Raw genomic sequence first — 19,466 nt, forward strand, 5'->3', positions numbered from 1 at the left:
ACTCTCCGCTATTCGCCTTCCCCCACCCCGCACCGTTGAAAAAAGACGAAGAGTGTTCACGGATCAGAGCTGTCTGCGACTTGGTCATTCCAGCTCTGGAATTCCTGCATAGTACTGTTCGTTAAAAGTGAGAAAGTGTGTGGCCTTTCATTTGATGGGGTATTTCATATGAAAGCATTGCTTTTAATCACGCCATTTCTACTGATGTCATTGCAATGACCTATGTTCATTTCAGTTGGAAAAACCACTAAGACAGTCTTTCTGAGGATGTAAAATGGTTGGTGGAGAGTGCGTGTCAGCCATTATAATAAAAGCTCCCCAACCTGGTGGTGACTGATGGTAGGCAAGCGGGCCTATCATTACAACGAAAATTCCCTAACACAGTCTTCATATGAGAAAAGGTGTTTGGTGACTTCCCCGTCGCGTTTCTAGGGTAACGTTAAGAGCTATGCAATTTACTACAATCTTGCTCGCAATGTGTACACTAACTAGCCTAGAATTCTGTATACAATGTAGAATTCCGTTGCGAAGCACGGGTACATCAGCTAGTCTGCTATATATAGATTTTTTTTTGCTAGGGGCTTTACATCGCACCGACACAGATAGGTCTTATGGCGACGATATATATAGATTAAACAGGATGGAAGCTAGAACAGAACCTTGTGGAAGACCATTATTAAACTTCCTCTATAAGCTCATCCTGTTATTCATTAGACCATTGAAGGTTCTATTGTTGGGCATGTTGTTGATTAGATTCCCAATTCTTAAGCAAGGACTAATCCATAGTAGTTTAAGCATCAATCTTGTATCCACACAGTATCATGCGCTGTTGTTAAATCAATGCCTTTCGATGTTCCTGGAAATTAGCATCGATGAATGTTGTAAGAGAAAGGACCTCATCTGTAAAGCTGATGTGGACGATAGCCTGCTTGTTCTGCAGGTAAGTTTCAGAAAATTGTATGCCTAATTTGGTTGTAAATCAGCCTTTCTGGAAGCTTGTAGATCATACTAAACAAAGCATTGGGTCTATAGGTTAGAGTTTTCCTGCTGGGGTTGATTGGTTAAAGGATTGCAATAATTTTTCTTCTTTTTAGCCCATGTGCTATATTGAGAAAGTCTGTACAAAACTCAGCCAGCCATTCTCTTATGTATTTTGCACAGTTGAGAAGGAATTTGGAATGAGTACCACCAAAACCTGGCACTTTTCCTGCTTTCATAAGGCTATTGTTACTTCTGGAATGAAAGGGTTGCAATATTCAGAATTCGAGGAGCTTAGTGATTTGAACATTTCTAGTTCCTTTTTAACCATCATTGTATGTTGATTATTTTGTAGGGCTCTTGAATTTATTAGATGCAGTTTGAATGGGTGTGACAGCTTCAGTTGTTCGATGGGGCGGCTTACCATCACCGAGCTTCCTTAAGACAGACCCTGCCTTTCTGCTTGATGTACGGAAGTCTATGATCTTCTTACAAGGGAGGTGTCTGAACTGGGAATAGCAAATTGTGCTGAAAATTTGCACACACCTTGGGTGGTGCCAACTAGACAGAAGCGTGAAAAAAAGAAAATTCCGAAATAAACTCCTATCCTCACTGGCAGTATCACATTTTTGAACTATGCACGCTGGTCAAGTGTGTAGTCTGCCTTACGCCTGGTTGGCAGCTCGCGAGAAACTTTCAATCAACTGTCCTTCTGTACTCGTGCTCACAAATTATGCTGTGGCATGGAACATTTTATGTCACATCTTTAAAATATATTGCAGGTATTGTTTTGTATTTGAATCATGTAATGTAAAGTTTCTGAAATAAATACCATTTAATGCAGACGAAACAGAACCGATAGTCACTCAAGTGACCAAGCTACTCCACATACTTTTACGACAGTGATGCACGTTGTAATAAAGCTGGAAATGGAAACTATTTTTAGACCACCCATATTGTAGGAAAGATGGACAAGTGCAAGTAGAACTTGATTATTTTAACCTTGTTGGTTAATCCTGTCCGTATTGTCTTCTGTTCAGTTTCTATAAAACATTTTCTGCCTTGTCAATACTTTAAGAGATAAGAATTTCATAGTGTTCTCTATTGAAGTGAGTTCACTATTTCGCTACTCTTCCCTTCATTTTATTCATTATTTTTCTACTTCAACTTTTTCTTTCCTTATTACCTTCCTCTTTTTTTTTTTTTTTTCACTCTCCTATTTGAATTACATTCTCTAACACAAATGTTTTAAACCACTCTAACTTTCAAATTTATACTTCACGCTATTCTAAGATCGACCTCAACTTTTACCTCCAAGATATATCACGCTATCTCATTGCGCTCCTCATCTGTTCCAATATTGCGCTTGTTTAGTACTTTTTTTCATCACAGTTGTTTTTTCTATGTCATACATTTCAATAACTTCATTAATCTAACATACGAATTTCTTTAACTAGTTTTATCTCTTTAGACAAATAATATACAACTATATTGTACTATTTCACTCATATCAGCATTTAAAGCTTGATACTTTATTTTTTTAAAAAAAATTTCATCGGATTTCCACTAACTTCTGGAAGCAGAGTGCTGATCGACACATACGTCTTGCTACTCTTCAAGAACTTGCTCCGTACTACGTTTACGTGTTTGATCTACAATTTCTTTATGATTTTTGGAATTATCGACGCGCAGTGCTGATCCCTAAATTTAAAGAGTGCTTTATGAACTGCAACTGAACTCTTCAAGAACTTGCTCTATACTACATTTAAATTCTTATTTGATTCTAGACTTCTTCATGCACAGTGCTCTCTAACACACATCTTACTAAAGCATTTGATCAACGACTCCTTCATGATTTTTAGAACTATCGACACGCAATGCTGATCTTTAAGATTATACTGTGTATCTTGAACTGAAACTGTAAAATACGTATTTAATTTTAGGTATCTTCTTAGCATTGAAAACTCAACAAACAGGGCTCCATAGTTTGTTATAGTGCTTCGTTAATGGCATCTGACGGTTTCATCTTAACTTCACATTTTTTACCTGTGCTTCTTATTTGTGATTGACTAAACAACGCACAGTGCTTCCTAAAGATTTTAGTGCTTTACTAATAGCAACTAACAGAATTATTTTAACTTTGCATTTTATTTATCTGTGCATTGTTTTACACTTTTGATCAGCTGATGACGACCAAGAATACTGGTCGAAACCGGTACCAATTTTAATTAATTAGGAATATCAACTTACATTCCTTATTTTAATAGTAATGAAGGTTGAACCATTTCATATCTTCTTTTAACTTAATAGTATTGTCAATACTTTACATATTTTATTATACTTAATTACCGTACATGTTTTGAGAGCTAACTCCTTTCTTCCTCAGCGGTGCCAAAACATCAAAACTAGTTAGCCAATGTAGTGAAGTTACACAATGGGTTAACCAATGCTGGTGATTCATATAATTTTTCTTGATCCTCATGCGTGTTTTATTTGTTGTTATTCAAAAAGTTCATAATTAGGAATTTAGGCGTCTGATATCCAGTCACATTTGAGGAAATGGTCACATAATGACACAGTGTGATAAAAGTTCTAAAATTTTGATAGGAACGTGGTCTGAAAAATGTTTTGTTTCTGAGTTTTATCCTTTATGAGCAATCAAGTCAGATTGCTTTCGTGGTTAGTTTTGCTTGTGACTGTGTCTTCAACTGTCATAACAGTAAGATCTAGGACTCTGAAAACCCTCTTGCAAGAAGACAGGTCAGGAATCAAGAGGGTCATCAACATCTGACAGGAGCCAGATGTCTGGTTTCTCTGACAGGAATTTTTTTCAATGGTTAATGTGCTTCTGGATGATGTCTGTCGAATGTGGTTCTGGAATGAAGGCACTGCAGCTTGCACTGTGAGTATTTGCCATCATTTGAAAAACATTCTCTGCAAAGATGGATTGGTCTGGGGATCTGCTGAATTTTTTATATTGAAATATTTGAAGTTCATAATTTGTGCAACTCTTGCACGCACTGTTGATGTTCTGAGAGAGCACATCCGAAATGGATTTTAACAAATACGAAGCACACTTGGCATTTCCAATGGAGTGCAGCTGGCCCAGTCAAGGCCAAAACACACCTTTCTGCTGGAAAGGTGCTTGCAACTGTTTTTAGGGATTATGCGGGCGTTTTGCTTGTGGTGGTGATTACTGTTTTAAGAGGAAGTACAACTAGGCAACCATCCTCAATATAACACTAATCAGAGAGAAAAACTGAAGGGATCCGACACTTAAAAAATGAAGATATCAGCCAAAGAAAGACAAGGGCCATGAAGGGCGTTCAAAATGTAGAATGGAAGAAACCAGAGAGAACGGCAAACTATGAATAAAAGTGATGAAATTTGAACTGTTTGTGTTTCGTAGAGCTGCGTTATTTTAGGGACCATAAAACATTGAGCTGGCCGCATGGTCTAGGAGTGGCAAGTCTGCCCTAGAGGCTCTGGGTTCGATTTCTGGCTAAGTCAGGAATTTTCTTTGTTTTGTGTTCATTTCTACAAAAATAATATTCACCCAAATAAACTTATAAAAAATTAAATTATTCTGGATGGATTGATTGATTGATTGATTGATTGATTGATTGATTGATTGATTGATTGGTTGATTCATTCATTCATTCATTGTGTTTGGCCTTTGAAGAGACCAAGTGCAGGTCTTTCTGTTTGGTACCCATTGGCGACCTGCGCATCTAGGTGTGTGATGAGGATGATAATGAGGCAGGGAGAGGGATAAACGTGGTGTTAGCACTTAGCTTGTTCCTGTCGGATAACAGCATTATTATTTAAAATTTTATAAAAAGAAAATGGGATATTTCTTAACTTATGTATTGCTGGTAAGTGATGTGCTGTTATGTAACTTGTTGCATATTTTTAGGAAAAATTTACAAAATTTGCTAAAAATGGACAGTCCACAGGGTAAAACGGGTACCAGAGGGTCATCATGATCATAAGCAGCGTGTGGCTTGGTGCTTTATGCCATAACTGATGTTATTAGTAAAGAATTCTTTGAAAACACACCACGTAGTGTAGGTGGTCTATGCTGCACGGATCATGCTTCAGCAAATTAGGCTCATAGGATCGGGGCAGTTTTTTATACAAATCTTGAATGAACTTGGTGCTGCTTTTGGTGGTGACTAGACAGGACTCCTACTTGTTGACCCAAGCTATTGTCAAGTTTGCATGTGTTCATCAAACATTTATCTGCTGGTGCAAGGGTTAAGTGGATAGTGCCTTTGTGTATTTGAACAGAATGGTTGAACAGGGACATTTTGACATTAATTTAATTTTATGGACAATAAGTAGTGATCTGATACCCAAACCTCTTGTTGCACCATGATAGCAGGAAATGCATGGGAATGGATAACGACATGATTAGAAGATGGTCAACAGTAAACTGTTGAGCACAAACTGGCAACTCAACTGCAGTACAAGTTATGTTCACGACCCGAGACAGATCTGCCTGCGCCAGGTAACTGTCCCTCATTGACTGTGGGTGCTGGGTAGTCACTTGCTTTATAATTTTTCAGATCTGAAGGCCAAATATGCGACATCAGTTGGCTTGCAGATGCCATGCACCGTCCAATGCCGCCTTGAAACAGGTATTTTAATGAAACTGTCAAATTTTATAAATTTTGTGGAACTGATGTCCTTGACTTTTAAACAGTTCCTTCTGGTTGTAAAATTGGTTTTCATACTGTTCTTAAGCAATGACACACTGCTTATTTTTAAGGGTTGGGCTAGCTTTCATTCATTGGATGTGGCATGCCTTTTCTGTGTAAAGAGAAATGAGTCTTTCTTTGCTAAACCAGAATGTGCTGTTACATATTGCACGCCTGCTAATACATAAAACACTGTTGTAACAAACAGTGTTTTACTGGGTGTGCTATATATCTGCAAAGCCTGATAAAATAAAAGCAGCAAACAACTCTAAAGCCATTATTTTACACTAGTTACCAAGACTGGTTGCATAAGATTTGATGTTACTAGCATGCTTGTACCTCAGTCACTTTCATATCGTTGAAGCCAAAGATGAGGCTGAAAAGACGGATAAAAGTATTATTATTCTTTTATTCCATACTATAGTGCATTACAAATACTAGTTCACCAGAACTTTATCTCGGCTTCTGTAACAGAGTGTCTTGGAATAAATTATTTCTTTAGTGAAGTTGGTGTAGATGATCAGATTGCATATCTCCTTTAAGACCTTGATAAAGGAGAAGCTAGAGTTGTCTTTTAATCCAATAATGTGAGATTGAAATACTTGGTGAAGTAACTTGGAAATGGCCCCTAGCAGAGAGGTTGGAAGCAGGTAACACGTAAAAGGAACTGATAGATGTTTCTTCTTCTTAAATTTCATATGTGACTCTCCACAAAACCATACCGTAAGTCGCACAACAAATTTTTATGCATTTTATAAATTTGACCATATGAATGGTCTTTATTGGTCCATTTTGACTACTTACATCGATAAACGTGCTGCACTGAATAAACAGGAGATAAGGAATCTGCCTTGTGAATACTAATAAAAAAACAATTTAACATAAGTTAATTACTCGTACATGTTTCAAGGACATATTCTCTTCTTCAGCGATAGTATTTTGCAATTTAAAAATCAAGTCTTACATGTTTTAAAAAAATCAAGTAACCTTGTCTAAATGCAGAACACCACCTCGCTTTTTACGTGTCCACAAACTTTCAATTTTCATCCCTACTGTAGCAAACAACCAACCTTTGGGTAACATTCTTTTCCAGAGTGAGGGGTAATTCTTCTTCCTGGCCTTTTCCCTATTTCCCGATGTCAGCATTTTGTTTGGATTTAACTTAATTTTAAGGGAAGATGCCTTTCTGGGTGTCAGCCCTATGTGCTAGTTGCTTTACATTGCACCGACACAGGTAGGTCTTATGGCGACGATGAAACAGGAAAGGCTTAGGAATCGGAAGGAAACGGCCGTGGCCTTAATTAAGGTACAGCCCCAGCATTTACCTGATGGGAAAACCATCTTCAGGGCTGCCGACGGTGAGGTTCGAACCCACTATCTGCTGGATGCGAGCTCACAGCTGCGCACTCCTATCCGCACAGCTAACTCGCCTGGTAGCCCTATGGGGAGAGATGTATTCACTATTACATGTTCCTGTGGTGGTTTGTAGTGTGATGTGGTATATATAAACGAAGATGTATAAAAACCCTGGAAAGTCCAATGGGTGACTACTACTGTGGTATTTTTGATTTTTCAGTCCTTATTGTGTAAGAAACTTACAAATCTGAGACTAGAGACATCGATCGATCGGAGCTCTGCGAGATCGGCTGGGTCTTTGGATTGTTTTGGTTGTGCATAGTTCGGTCAGTAGTTATTGGAATACAGAAGAGTTAAGTTCAGAATATCATTATCAAATAAATTCTGTTACTTTCATCAAGTTTTTTTGACATGTTACAAGATAAACGCAGCTTTAAAATAATGTATTGTTTGTCAGGCTGTTTCTGATAAGAGAACACTAGCATTATTTTGGAAAATTTATAGAAATTTGGAGAAAGGTGTTGTGAATGTGCTGTGTGCTTGTGCAATCCACCTCCTTGAGATATAACAATAACACCGGCCTGCGAAGATTTTCCGGCAAAAGTAATTGTATGTGATATACGTTATATTTAGTGTTCTTATGTAAAAAATAATACCAGTTGTTTCATATGATGTACAGATTTGTCACAAGTCCATCTCATTTTTATGTTAATGGAGCTTCGTTGTTGTAAATGAGGTTTGTATTGGTTGTATGGAATGCACGTATGGACATGTCTGAGAGAAAATATTGGATGTGCCCTGTTTTAGAAGGGAGTAGGTAAAATCATACAGGATCACAGGAAGAATAGTTGCAGTTCACAGATGCGCAATGTCAGACAAGGTCAAAATGCCAAGATCGTGTTTCTCCGTAGTTGAGAGGAGAATCTGAGAACGTGTGTCACGCCTTTGTCTACAAGTTACAACGTGCAGTTGAAGTAATTGAGTGAATAAGTGAGTTAGTTTGTGTTAAAATGGCAAGTGGCAGTGATGTTCAGAGGTAAAAATGTGAGAACAATTCCAACTCTTTCTGTTGTATAGGCCAAAGCGACATATTATGCCATTTATAAAAGGCTTGTACTTGGCATATTTTTAACATGAAGTTAGGTGATTTTGCACCCCATATTGTGTGTAAAACGTGTGTAGAAAACCTGCTGCAATGGTACAATGGGTTGTTGCCGTGAATGCAATTCGGAATCCCAATGGCTTGGCGGGAACAAAGAAATAATTTGACAAGTGTTATTTTTGTGTATGTAAAGTGTCCGGGTGTATTCCTGCCTTCTATCAGCCATAACACCCTTACCATATAGACCCCATATTCCTGTCCCAAAACCACCAGTACAGTTATCAGAGAGTGTCTTCATCATCTTCAAGTGCGGAGGATGGTGATGATGAAACCTTTTTACCAGATGTTGAGAATAAAACTCCATGTCTTTATAATCAGTGTGACTAAATGATTTGGTGCGTGACCTAGGCCTCACTAAAGAAGTGGGTGAGTGGCTCAGACGGTTGAGGCACTGGCCTTCTGACCCCAACTTGGCAGGTTCGATCCTGGCTCAGTTCAGTGGTCTTTGAAGGGGCTCAGATACGTCAGCCTCATGTCAGGAGATTTACTGGCATGTAAAAGAACTCCTGCGGGACAAAATTCTGGCAGCTCGGAGTCTCCAAAATCCATAACAGTAGTTAGTAGGACGTAAAGCAAACAACATTATTAGAAAAGAGTGAACTTTCAGGATCAAGATTAAAAGAGAGAAATTTTTTACTTCCTGGGACAAATTCATATTGTTAGAGAAATTGGGAGGATGAATTCCGGCAGGTTCACAAAGACGAACTTGTGTTTTGCTGTGATATCCCTGGCTTGATTAGTTGTCTTGGAACTATTTACCAAGCAAAGGACCGGCATCTGTTTATTGATACCAGTAAAAGAAATCTCAAAAGTGTTCTTCTGCACAGTGGAAATAAACTTGCTTCATTGCCAGTCGCCTATTCAACATCTTTTCTTGAAAATTATCACAATTTATCTATGATATTGCAGAAACTGAACTACAATGAACACAGGTGGTTACTGTGCTGTGATTTAAAAGTGTGCAGTATCGTATTAGGATCCAGATTCAGATCACGGAAGCAGAGAGAAAGAGGAGGAGTGAGAGAATGAAGAGGTATTGAGAAGAAAGAAGGCGTGCCGAACAAGTCGCTCATGATCCTCAGGGGGCGTAACGAACTGAACAGAATAGATATTTACAATAAGATACAAAAGTTGAAAACTAGGAAAGCGGCTGGAATTGATAAGATATCTCGGGATATACTAAAGACAATGGGTTGGAATATAGTACCATATCTGAAGTACTTATTTGATTATTATTTGGTTGAAGGAGCTATACCAAATAGATGAAGAGTTGCTGTAGTAGCCCCTGTGTATAAAGCAAAGGCTGATAGACATAAAGCTGAAAATTACAGGCCAGTAAGTTTGACATGCGTTACATGTAAGCTTTGGGAAGGCATTCTTTCTGATTATATTGAACATGTTTGTGAAATAAATAACTGGTTGATAGAAGGCAGTTCGGTTTTAGGAAATATTCTACTGAAGCGCAACTTGTAGGATTCCAGCAAGATATAGCAGATATCTTGGATTCAGGAGGTCAAATGGACTGTATTGCGATTGACCTGACTAAACCTTTTCATAGGGTGGATCAAGGGAGACTACTGGCAAAAATGAGTGTAGTTGGACTAGACAAAAGAGTGACTGAATGGGTTGCTATATTTCTAGAAAATAGATCCCAGCGAATTAGAGTAGGCGAAGCTTTATCTGACGCTGTAATAATTAAGAGGGGAATTCCTCAAGGCAGTATTATTGTACCTTTGTTTTCTTATATATATAAATGATATTAGTAAAGGAGTGGAATCAGAGGTAAGGCATTTTGTGAATGATGTTATTCTGTACGGAGTAATAAATAAGTTACAAGATTGTGAACAACTGCAAAATGACCTCGATAATGTTGTGAGATGTACAGTAGGCAATGGTATGATGATAAACGGGGTTAAAAGTCAGGTTGTGAGTTTCAAAAATAGGAAAAGTTCTCTCACTTTTAATTACTGCGTTGATGGGATGGAAGTTTCTTTTTTGGGGATCATTGTAAGTATCTGGGTGTTAATATAAGGAAAGATTTTCATTGGGGTAATCACATAAATGGGATTGTTAAATAAAGTATACAGATCTCTGCACATGGTTATGAGGGTGTTTAGGAGTTGTAGTCTCTTCCGAGGAACATTGTGGTCAAAAAGTTTGAGGAGTCCTGTGATGGTCCATTATTTTCATGTGACCATACCATTGCAATCTCTTCACTTCTGGAGTCTCCAGCAAGCTTCTTTCCAAGCCAAGCTGTTGCCGGATATCCACATTCCATCTGTTGCTAATCTCTTCATGTATGGTATTGTCTGATGACAGAACACTACCTAAATACTGGAAATTGTCTACGGTATCCATCTCCTAATCTCCAATTCTTAGATGAACAGTTGGAGAGTTTCTACTCTTCACCAAGCCAGCTGTCTTCGTTTTGCTGATTTTGAGACCTAAGGTTGTAAAAGCTTCGTGCGAGAGATCTAGTCTAGTTTGTACTTCTGGTTCTGTCTCACCCCATACCATTACATCATCGGCAAAAACAAGGGCATTAGTTGTTGAATCCTTTCTTTTAAACGCTTTTAAAACTTCATCCATTATGATTATGAAGAGAAGTGGTGAAAGGCAACTTCATTGCTGGACTCCACTCTTCGTTTCGAACCAACCTGACCTTCCATCCTCTACCTGGACAAAACACTTGGTTTCATCATATAATCGTTGTACTCGTGCTATGATGTCGTTGGGCACTTTCTTATGTCTCAAACATTCCCATATACGCCTGCGTGGTAAGGGTCATATGCTTTCTCGATGTCCAGAAAAACAGTTATAAGTGTTTTACCTTTCTCCCAATACTTCTCATAGAGCATTCTGGTGGCAAAAATGAGTCTATAGTTGATCTATAACGTCTAAATCAATGTTGTTCCTCCTCAAGTGTAGGTTGAACATATTTTCTAATCCTTCTCTCAAGGATGGATTCGTAGATTTTGAGGCCATGTGACAGCAGAGTTATACCTCTGTAGTTGGCACATTTCTTTCTATCGCCTTTTTTCAACAGTGGGATGATGACTCCTTGCTTCCAGTCATTGGGTATTACATTCTGTTTCCAGATTCTATTTAGTACCCTTTACATCCACTGTTGTCCAACCTCTCCTAGTGCTTTGATCATCTCAACACTTAACTCTTTCGCTGCGCTATTTTTCAACAGAACACTTGCCGAAAAATGTAATTTTTTCCGTATGTTCCAAATGAAATAAAACTTTATTTTTTTAAAGGTTAGTGAAATTCAACACCATTGCACCATTTTTGACTCAACTTTGGTAAACTAGCAGTGACATTTGACCTTGAAACACACATTACCGTGATACATCTCCGAACATGGAACTGGACACATTGCAGGCTATCCCGGGCAATTCTTACCAAAAAAAAAAAATACTGTCTGTTTTCTCTTGTACAGTCTCTTTCCTTTCTTTGAACATTTTGCTGGTAATATGGAACAAATAACACAATTAGGTTTGTGACTCTTGTCCTGCTGCTTCCCAAGAAAGTGCCTCTCCGCCATGCGCGCTTGAGGTATGTAATCAGAATGTCTTCCTCGTTTCGCCGGCGGACAGCGCTGATACTGTCGTAGAAATCCCTTTATGACAGAATTTCTGAAGTCAGGAGCACTAATGACCCTTTTTTGAAGCTTATTGTACAATATTCTTCCATTCATTAGTGCAGTTTCAATGTCATCACTAATATCCCGCTAGTCCGATACAAAATGAAGACCAGCGGGCGAGTTGGCCGTGCGCGTAGAGGCGCGCGGCTGTGAGCTTGCATCCGGGGTATAGTAGGTTCGAATCCCACTATCGGCAGCCCTGAAGATGGTTTTCCGTGGTTTCCCATTTTCACACCAGGCAAATACTGGGGCTGTACCTTAATTAAGGCCACGGCCGCTTCCTTTCAACTCCTAGGCCTTTCCTATCCCATTGTCGCCATAAGACCTATCTGTGTCAGTGCGACGTAAAGCCCCTAGCAAAAAAAAAATGAAGATCTTCCTCGTTGGCACTTTCTACCGAACAATCACTATGCACACCATCACTTGTTTCATTGTCCAAATTATTGAACAGTCTGAATTAGAATCGGCCACTAAAAGACTGAAGATGTCTTCCCTGTCATTACTAATGTTGTTCCGCGCGCTCATAGCTGCTGAGTGCAGCCTGCTGCTATTGGCCAGACAGCTGACAGGAATGTTGGTGGGCGGGCGGGTGAAAGATAACAAATAAACATAGGTCCAGTATTGGTGGCAACATTTTCAAACAATGCTTAGTACATAGTCAATACATTATTATAGATGTTTGTATTATTAAATGCGCCTTTATTAAAGAAGCGCGCGGAAACTATAGCAGGAACGTACCAAGTCGACAAAAGTCGATTAGCGCAGCAAATGCTGTAGGGAAGTAGGTCGACAAAAGTCGACCTCCGCAGCGAAAGAGTTAATTCATCTGATCCAGTTGATGTGTTGTTTTTCAACTTAGATATCGCTGTCTCTACTTCCAACCATGTCAGACTAGTGGTATTTGTGCTGCGAAAATCATAAGGTTCGTGGTCTAATGGAGTGACATTTTCATAACAGTTAAGCAAAGTTTCCAAGTGCCTTTTGAACTTCTGTAATATTTTGTTCTTATCCCTAGTCACCCCGCCATTAGGAAGTTCTACGGATTGGATAGATTCATTTTGAGTTCTTCTATTCTTAACAATACTGTATAACAGTTTATTTTCATCCTGCATTATTTTTGTAGCCAGATCTTTCTTGCATTGCTGCTTTTCAGCTACAACCAACTGTTTGACCTGTAATTTTTTCTTTCTCTAAAGTGACAGCTTCTCCTCTATTCCCTGTTGATCTCCCAGTGTTCTGGCTTGATATAAGGATCTTTTTGCACGGTTTCTGTCATTGATATCCTTTTTAATATCATCATTCCACCAGGCAGTTTCTTTAGGTTTCCTGATTTGACTCATCCACATACTTTTTCTGCTGTACCAACCACAACCTTCTTTAGAGTACCCCATTCTTCATCTACCAATTTCAATTCTTCTCTCGCTACAACCTGCAGACAGTGTATGAAAGTATAATATATACCTAGTGGGGCTGATGATATTGACATTAGGACCCTTAAAACAATTATTCTTAACATGTATCTGAATGTACCACCAGTGCTTATTAAGCCATTTGATTAGTCCCTTCAGCATTGCCAAGTGTCCCATCCTGCATCTGCTCTTGCTTATTCTTTTATTGTACTGAACTGCATTTTTTCTTTTATCCCACATTATTACTAGTTTGAGTATTCAACAACACTGTTCAGTATTTCTTACTTGATTATAACTCCTTAAATAATATTTTTGAGACACACTAACTACAAGAGCTAAAACCTAAACATTCATCATGTGATCAAGAGTCCACGTAAGAGCTACAGTCCCCATTTCTCTAAGGCATTTATCAGCAAAGATATAAAAACATAAGGTGAAAGCAGTAGTCACTGAAATGTGTGCATTCAGGATTCTGGATAAACCTTGTCTTTTGCTCTCTTCGGAGTAGGCGGGTTACAGTTAAAAATGTATGACGCTTGTGTAAGGTTGACAACACTTGAAAGGTTGATCTTCCTATATCATTCCAATGTTCAGAAAGTTGTTAGACCTTTCTGTTAACAGTCAGATATTTTTCAGGTCTTGGCAGCTGGCAATCATGTTATCAACGGCAAGAAGGTGGATCCCAAGAAGGTCAAGCAGAGGATTGGCAAGATCTTTGTGGGTGGTCTTACACCTGAGATCTCCAATGACGACATTAAGAGTTACTTCGCAAAGTTTGGAAATGTAAGTCGAGTGATTTTATTATAATTTTACCGTGTTTGCATGGAACAGAGAGGTGAAAGAAGGTGCTGGCTTGAATGGGTCTCTCTACAACAGTTTAAGATAAATTTAAAACTTAAAAAATATAGGTTATATTTCTTTTCAGCTAATAAATATTAACAAAACAATTTGCTTGGCGATAGAACAACATTTCAGGTACAGAGGTAGTTTGGTACAAGGTAGGGAAAAAAAAAAGAAACCGAAAAAACAAGAAATGGTAAGGGTACAATTTGAGCCTCAAGCTCCCAATTTTCAAAAGTCCCAACATCACTACTGTTGTGTTTAGTTAGATAGGCAAGGAGACGAACCTCCCAATTTCTTTTACAGGATACTTAAATCACAATTTTCAAGAGCACCTTTTGCTCCAAAGGTTAAAAGTTATGGCCTTCCAAAGGCACTCTTCAATATTCACAAAAATATGTTTTACATTACAAGAAAGTCTCAATGCTCTATAATTCTACCAATGAGACCGCGCTCCAAATCCCTTATAGCCTACTCAAGGCAACCTTTAACTTTTACATTTGGGATTAGAGCGTCTTTGCCCAATAAAATTTACACTTTCAGGCCTCTCTAGGCATGACCTACAATTTACAAGACCGTATCAGTTGTCTTTTAAGTTTACATGGAAGAAATAATACAGGGGTATCGAGTACCCATTCTACCGGGCCTTTGTGAAAAGCAACAGGTTCAATTACTGGCCCAAAAATCGAAAATGTATGGAGGCGGAAACTTGCGCTCCTTGAAAACAAAGATTAAAACCCTACTTGGGCTTGTGGCCCGACAATACAGAGGCTAATCCTAAACTGCTGAGGTGACTAGATGGTCAAGATAAGTTACAATTTACAATAGTGAAAACAGTTACAAAATCGTAGTCGCCTCCAAATTAAATTGATGGGAGTTGGAGAGGGTAACACTCTCTATCCCCGGATTTCAGTTAGTATTCTTGACTTACTTGAAATTTTACATGAGAAAAAGCAAAGTTTACCTTTTAGGAAATTTACGGTTACATTATTAAAGATAGGGAACTTTCCCCTCGAGTTAGCTTTCAGAGACACCTGCAGAGTTAGAAAAAGTGGTGGCCATTTCCTCCCTTAACACACACGCTCAGTAACAAGATGATCAATAAGACAAGTTAGCTCGAAAAGGTGTCAGCTTTTATACCCAAGAGGAAGGTTCGAGAAGGCTCTGGAGTAAGTCCAGACACACCCTTTACTTTTTATTGGACAATCGAAAAGTTACAAGAAGTATGTGATTGACTGAAAATTAAATACACAAAATTTCTGATTGGCCAGACTCCATAGCTGGCAGGATGAGTTAGAGGTGTTGCGAACTTTGAAATATCAAAAACAAGGAATACTCGATTCAGTTCAGAAAACCTATAATTACAAAATTTCTTTAAATGTTTAGTAATTCCACTGTACGGTGGTGGTGGTGGTGGTGGTGGTGATTATTGTTTTAAGAGGAAGTACAACTAGGCAACCATCCTCTATATAACACTAATCAGAGGGAAAAATGGAAGGGGTCCGACACTTCGAAAAATGAAGATATCGGCCAAAGGAAGACAAGGGCCACGAAGGGCATGAAAATGAAAGACTCCCTAGCCCTCGCAGACCTAATAGCGTCGGGGTCGGAAAAGAACAAGAGTTGACCAAGAGAGGTCGGATAGGATAGATGAAAGTGAGGAATCTGGCACAAGTGGAAGCAATGCCAGGACTCAGCTGAGGGCCCCGTGGTCGCTAACCCACGCTCCAAAGTTCAGAGCCCCTGAGGCCCCTTTTAGTCGCCTCTTACGACAGGCAGGGGATACCGTGGGTGTTATTCTAACGCCCCCACCCTCAGGGGGAGTTCCATTGTACACCAGAGTGCATGACATCAGTTTGTTAAAGGATGCATCTATGGAGAAAAGTCCGAATTTCTTGAAATAGTTGTTGCAAACTTTATATGTTAGCGTTCTTCAAGGTGCTTCATTTAAATGCGCGGGGTTGAGGTGTACCTCCCGGTACAATGATAATAATACTAAGTGAAATGCGCACAAATGTGCAAAAAGATTAACAGTTACTTGTCTTTACTGTACTCGTTGATTGATGTTGTTCTATTAAATATGTGGTAGCGATCATACACTTCCTCACATAGAGAGCACATACTCATTGTTCACCTCATGGAATCGCTTAGTCGCACATAGCTTATGATGGAAGCCATGGACTGATACAGTATCATTAGCAAAACTTTTCCTTCCGCCAACAAATCAGTAATGTACTTTCTGATTTGCATGTATATTGCATTGCATAGCTTAGAAAGTTACTTTTACTGTTTTTGCTTAGACAGAAGAAAAACAATTATTTATTTAAAAATAATCCTTGAGGGTAAAAATCTTTTATTCTCAACAGATTGTGGACATGGAGATGCCTTTTGACAAGGTGAAGAATCAGAGGAAGGGGTTTTGTTTCATCAGCTTTGAGTCTGAGAAGGTTGCTAATGAGCTACTCAAGACACCAAAGCAGAATATTAATGGGAAACAGGTGAGTTGTATATTATTTAACAGTTTGTATATTACCTGGTAACAAGAATACTTAGTCACCAGTTTAATCAGTGGTAATTTAAGTAATGTAAGGTACTAATTTTAAAGTCCATATTAACCCATTTGCATCCTCTTTAAATACCGTAGCAGTCCACTGAGAAAACCCATTTAAATCCCACACTACGACAGTCGTCTTCACAGTAGCTTTTTCAATAAGTTATCACTAACCCCGCTGTATTCACTAAATGTATGTACAACAGGGATATTGTCACTTTTTGTCCAGTTCCAGTCGTTCAAGTTTGTCTGCACCGAGGTACGAACTTGTTTCTTAAGACTTGGCCCACCGTCGTCATTTGTATCACTTTCCGTGTCATCAGCCCTATTACATGCATCACTCGAGCTAAGACCTTGAGGGTCTATTTCGTTGTCACAAACATCACTACATGTTATGATTCTCATATTTTGGTCCGTATTGAAATGTACAATAAAGTCAAATAAATATGAAAGTTTATTTGTTCCACCTTTTCAATACATAAAAAGAATTTAAAAAAGAATTAAAACTGTAGGGACATGTTTCGCTCTTTAATTAAGAGCATCATCAGCCTATATCTCAAACTGAAAGTTAAATAATCAGGTACCTGATTGTAATTAAATTAAATATAAATGTGAAGATGATGTTACAAATGGTGAGCGAAATGGTTGACAATAGTTTAAAGATTAAAATATGGATAGTTGTAAAATTTATACACCCTCCTGAAAGTCCTTGTTTAAATATAGCAAATAGGTGTCCTGTGGAGGTTGAGGGCATAATAGAAAACCAATAGATCCTAAACAGATTGATTAACACATTAATGAATAAAATGTAGCTGACAATTCCAAATGGTGCATTAATACATTGCTCACTTCAAGTGAGGTCTACGGTAAATTGCTAAGTTGAAACAAGAAGAGTAGTAGAGAAAATTTATCAGTGTTAAATATTTCGAACGTTGGGAATAAATCAGAGTGGAGTTCAGATCCAATTCTTAAAATTTATAGCATGGAGACGCTTCTGTGGTCCATTTTAAGTGAGGTTTCTAATATTATGTGAAGAAATAAAATTGTAGTCCTCCAGAAGTCTGAAAGAAGAAGGGTGCTTGATGGTAAGTGGCTTGTCAAATGGTAGTTGGAAGGAGTAATTTGTGTAGAATTTCTCTTTCAATTCTCCACTCTGTTATACACAACGCTGGTGACTACACTGAAGGACAGTAAAGGTTGCTAACATGCAACTCTTTTGTATCTGTTGTAAATAAATAGTTGCCACTATTTAAGTTCCAACCTTCGTAATTTCTAACTAAATATTTGCCTGGGAGATATTAAAAGTGATTTTATTCCAGCCTTTACATTCATTACAGCTTTATGAAGTAATTGTTCAGCTGGGTGTAGAAATTTAACACATTTTTCTTTACCACAATATTCTCAAAAAGGGAATAACTACCCAGCCGACACACAAATTCCTTATTCATTTAACCTCAACTTTCAGGTTTTTTTACAAATTCTCGTCCTTCTCCTTGTAACATTGGCCCACTCACTCAGTTTCTTTGCTCAAACACATTTGAACCACTCATATACCACAGTGTCCCTGTTATTCATGTTTACTGGGCGATTGAAATGCTACGGTATTTCTGTTTCATCCTTCAGTACATAAGTCTCTTCCTTGTCACATAACTGAACTAGCTGACCTCGACCTTACGACGACAATCTGAGTTGTGAATAAAATTATGCAGGCTGTTAATTTGTGAGTAAACAGTCTCTTGCAGTCCCGGGCAAGGAATTCTCAGAATGTACACTAATTAGAAGACAAGACAACTGTAACGAACGGTCTGGAAAGCCCTGTACAGAACTATTAACTTAGGCTACTACAGCATTCCTATGTACGTTTCTTTGTTTTCCGTGGGACACAAAATAGTACAAACATTCAAAAGGAATTTCCGTATGTTTGCAGAATGATATTAAGAGAAAGGATGACAGAGCCCCGTGTAAAGGAACGTGTAAAGTGTCCGCTTCAAGACAAGTAGACAAGACTAATGGCAATGTCCGCTGGCCGGAATTTGAGGTATCCGCTTCAATGAGGCTTGTTTTACACGTATCTTATGTGAAATAAAATCCGTTCTGTGAAAAAATGCCCGTATAAGGAGGTGTCCGCTAAATAAAGATATCCATTAGAGCAGATTGGACTGTATTAGTAATTACTTTGAATCTAATTTGGATCATGATGCAGAAGATTCCACGTAAAATTGGAAGTTTCACGACTATGATCATAATATAAACAGTAGCCAAAAGCAAACGACTCTCCAAGTGTACTACTAAAAGTACAATTCATGTAAGTACATAATAATGACATTTAAAATTAAAAGTGCAATAGTTCCACCTTTTCAATACAAATTCAAGTAAAGTGGGTTACTTTACAGAAGAAACATTTATTAGGTACTAGTTTCGACCCATTATCAGGGTCATCATCAGTCAAAAGTGTGAATTGTACAATGTATCAAATAGTCCATAGAAATTGTAAAAATATTGCAAAAACGTAGTGGATTTGACACTATAAAGATGAAGAAGAAATAGTTACAATTGTGATAAAAGTTTCAGATAATGCATAAAATGCGTAAATTAATGCACTTAGCTGTCGTTGAAGGAAGAACTCAAGACGATCAATTTTGATGACAAAGAATCTTGAGATTTGTAATTCTTGTGTTATGAAGTTCTGACACCTTGTGCTGCAATGTGTTGGACGTATTGCTTAACTTATGGAAGCCGAAGGATCTTTAGAGTTGTGTATCACTCGTTATGAAGTTCTAACAGCTGTATGTCATCAAAGGTAGTAGTGGTGTTAAGAAAA

At 38.2% G+C, this 19,466-nt stretch overlaps 1 protein-coding gene across 3 annotated transcripts in view; it reads left to right on the forward strand.

Annotated features, from left to right (window-relative positions):
* Nucleotides 1-19,466, forward strand: part of LOC136882351 (RNA-binding protein squid) — a 102,065-nt gene that overhangs the window by 63,367 nt on the left and 19,232 nt on the right. For all 3 annotated transcript variants that reach the window (XR_011018790.1, XM_067154953.2, XM_067154955.2), the window contains exons 4-5: nt 13,891-14,037; nt 16,461-16,592. Coding sequence is in view for 2 of the 3 variants with exons in the window: in XM_067154953.2 (XP_067011054.1) it covers nt 13,891-14,037; nt 16,461-16,592 (279 nt within the window). In the remaining variant the exon portion in view is untranslated. The remainder of the gene's footprint in view (nt 1-13,890; nt 14,038-16,460; nt 16,593-19,466) is intronic.

This window comes from Anabrus simplex, chromosome 10 (assembly GCF_040414725.1).
Source record: "Anabrus simplex isolate iqAnaSimp1 chromosome 10, ASM4041472v1, whole genome shotgun sequence".
In the NCBI taxonomy this organism is placed as follows: Eukaryota; Metazoa; Arthropoda; class Insecta; order Orthoptera; family Tettigoniidae; genus Anabrus; species Anabrus simplex.